Below are 2258 nucleotides of genomic sequence, written 5' to 3'. Positions count from 1 at the left end.
TTTATGTTTTTTCAGAATGTTTTTCAACCTCGTGCCGTTCTGTCAGATTTGTAACGATTCGTACGATGACGTCGGATGATGGGGATGAATATTTTTGCCAGTAAGCAACCCCGTGCCCTTCCTCACATCCACCCGATTTTTTTTTTCTTTGGATAACTTTTTGGTCTGGTGCACACCCACCCATAAAACCCACCCACCCATCCCAAACTCACACTTCTTTGCCTCACCCACCCCGAACCCCACCCCAGCTTTTTGAGAAAAAAAAAATAATAATCAGACTTTGGTACAAGTGCTGGAAGCGGATGAGGCTCCTCCAGGACTGCCTTCGTCCATCCATTTGTCCAGACTCCGCCTGCGCGCGTTCATGAAGAAGTTGCTAACAGTGCTCAGTTCCAGTCCCAGCTGCTGTGAAATGGTGAGCTGCATCTCTTTGGACGGGCGCTTGTTCTCTTTGAAGATGGCCAATAGCGTTCGCCGCTGAAGGTCGGTGAAAACCAGGCGCGATTTCTTTGGTGTATTGCTCCTCTCCTTGCCGGAGTCTTGTTCTTTTCTTTTACATGCTTCTCCAAGAGAGCAAGAAAGATGAGAAGAGAGAAGAAAACAGAAGAAAACAAAAAAAACAACGTGTTATTATACGTCAATACGTCAATGAAATTTACTCTCCAGGAAACAAACACACAGATCGTTCTATCGGATTTGTAACGATTCTCGGGCAAGAAAGTAATCAGAAGTCATCGGGAAACGGTTGCTAGGCAACTACGTGGAACATGAACTAGCTCAGAGTTATAATCGTTTACCCTTTTTTTTTTTTTTACCCCTCGATTTTTTTTTTTTTATTTAAACAGATTTTGTACAATCGATGCTGGAAAGACGACGGAAAGAAACGGGATCGTCAGAAACGTTGATATTTTAAGAATTCAGTAAAAAAAAAAATCACTCTGCACGACTACATACACACTGCGGCCGTACGTCTCCTCAACAGCTACACAAACACCGCTGTATCGTTTGTCCAGATATGAGTCGACTCGTCGGATCGAAAGAAAAAGAAAAAGAAAAATTAGTTAAACGACGTTCGAGGCAGTAAATAAGACGACCGGTCACGAGGAATCTTCAGGCAACCGCGTTACACAAGACCTGATTTTGATGAAGAACATGGGGCTCCTTGTATATATCGTTGCCATGGTAACAATAATTAAAAAAATAATTAATTATTAAAAATAACAATTATGAAGGTAATTATTATAAATAAAAAAATAAATTTAATATTGATGATAATATTTTTTATAAGTTTTCTGTAACAAAATGTAATTTTGTGTGTGGGTGAAAGAAAAGGAGGAGCCAGAAGGGGGATCGCGAGAGAAAGCGCGAGAGAGAGCGCAGAGGAGAGAGAGAGGAGAGAGGGAGAGGAGAGAGAGAGCGAGAGAGACGAGGAGAGCGGCGCGAGAGAGCGAGGAGCGAGAAGTCGAGGGAGCGCGAGAAGATGCTAGACGAGAGTAGAGTGGAACGAGAGCGCATAGAGAGAGACGCGGGCGCAGAGCGGTAGAGAGAGAGAGAGAGAGAGCTGGACAGAGAGAGAACCGCGATAGGGCATGAGAGCGAGAGAGTCGCGAGAGATGGAGCGAGCTAGGTGATCGAGCCCAGCGTCGCAGAGATGAGAGCGGGAAGAGAGAGAGACGCGAGGGGAGAGAGAGGACAGCGAGAGAGAGAGAGCAGAAGAGCGCATCGCTCATCTCTCTATTTCTCGCGCGCTCGTCTAGCATCTCTTATCACACACACACACACACACACACACTCTCTCTCTCTCTCTCTCTCTCTCTCTCTCTCTCTCTCACACACACACACACTCTGTCTCTCTCTTTGGAACGAGTGTTTGACCTCTTCAGGCTGTTATAAGAAACTAACCATGGCTTCCTTCCTTAAAGCACACACTATATGAGCGTTTTGTTTCTGAAGGTATAGAGAGTGAGATCTTCACGTCCAACATTTTCGCCTCAGCTCTCCTCAGATCAATCGTCATATCTCACAGGAAACGTCCGGGATTATGTGAGGAGAAGTCAGGCGCCCTCCAGGTAATTGCCTCCGTGGCTACTAAGATTCTCCAAATGATCTAGCTGGTGTGAGGAGAAGCTGCAGGGTATTTTTAGGGCTCGGTGCAGTCTGAGAGCTGTGAGCAGTTAAAGAGGCTTTAACACATGATCTCCTGGTCATTATCAGCCCAAGCCAGAGGGGCAGGAAGGCTCGAACAAAACAACACAACA

At 45.6% G+C, this 2258-nt stretch overlaps 1 protein-coding gene across 2 annotated transcripts in view; it reads right to left on the bottom strand.

Annotated features, from left to right (window-relative positions):
* Positions 1-222: 222 nt before the first annotated feature.
* onecut2 (one cut homeobox 2) overlaps positions 223-2258 on the bottom strand; it is a 19393-nt gene continuing 17357 nt past the window's right edge. Inside the window, exon 2 of one of the 2 annotated variants that reach the window (XM_027158753.2) lies at positions 223-563. In XM_027158753.2, the coding sequence (XP_027014554.1) occupies positions 274-563 (290 nt within the window). In that variant the 3' untranslated portion in view covers positions 223-273. The remainder of the gene's footprint in view (positions 564-2258) is intronic. The other variant, XM_027158754.2, reaches the window with a different exon arrangement.

This window comes from Tachysurus fulvidraco, chromosome 21 (assembly GCF_022655615.1).
Source record: "Tachysurus fulvidraco isolate hzauxx_2018 chromosome 21, HZAU_PFXX_2.0, whole genome shotgun sequence".
NCBI classification, from domain to species: domain Eukaryota; kingdom Metazoa; phylum Chordata; class Actinopteri; order Siluriformes; family Bagridae; genus Tachysurus; species Tachysurus fulvidraco.
This window is presented reverse-complemented; position numbering and strand designations above follow the sequence as displayed.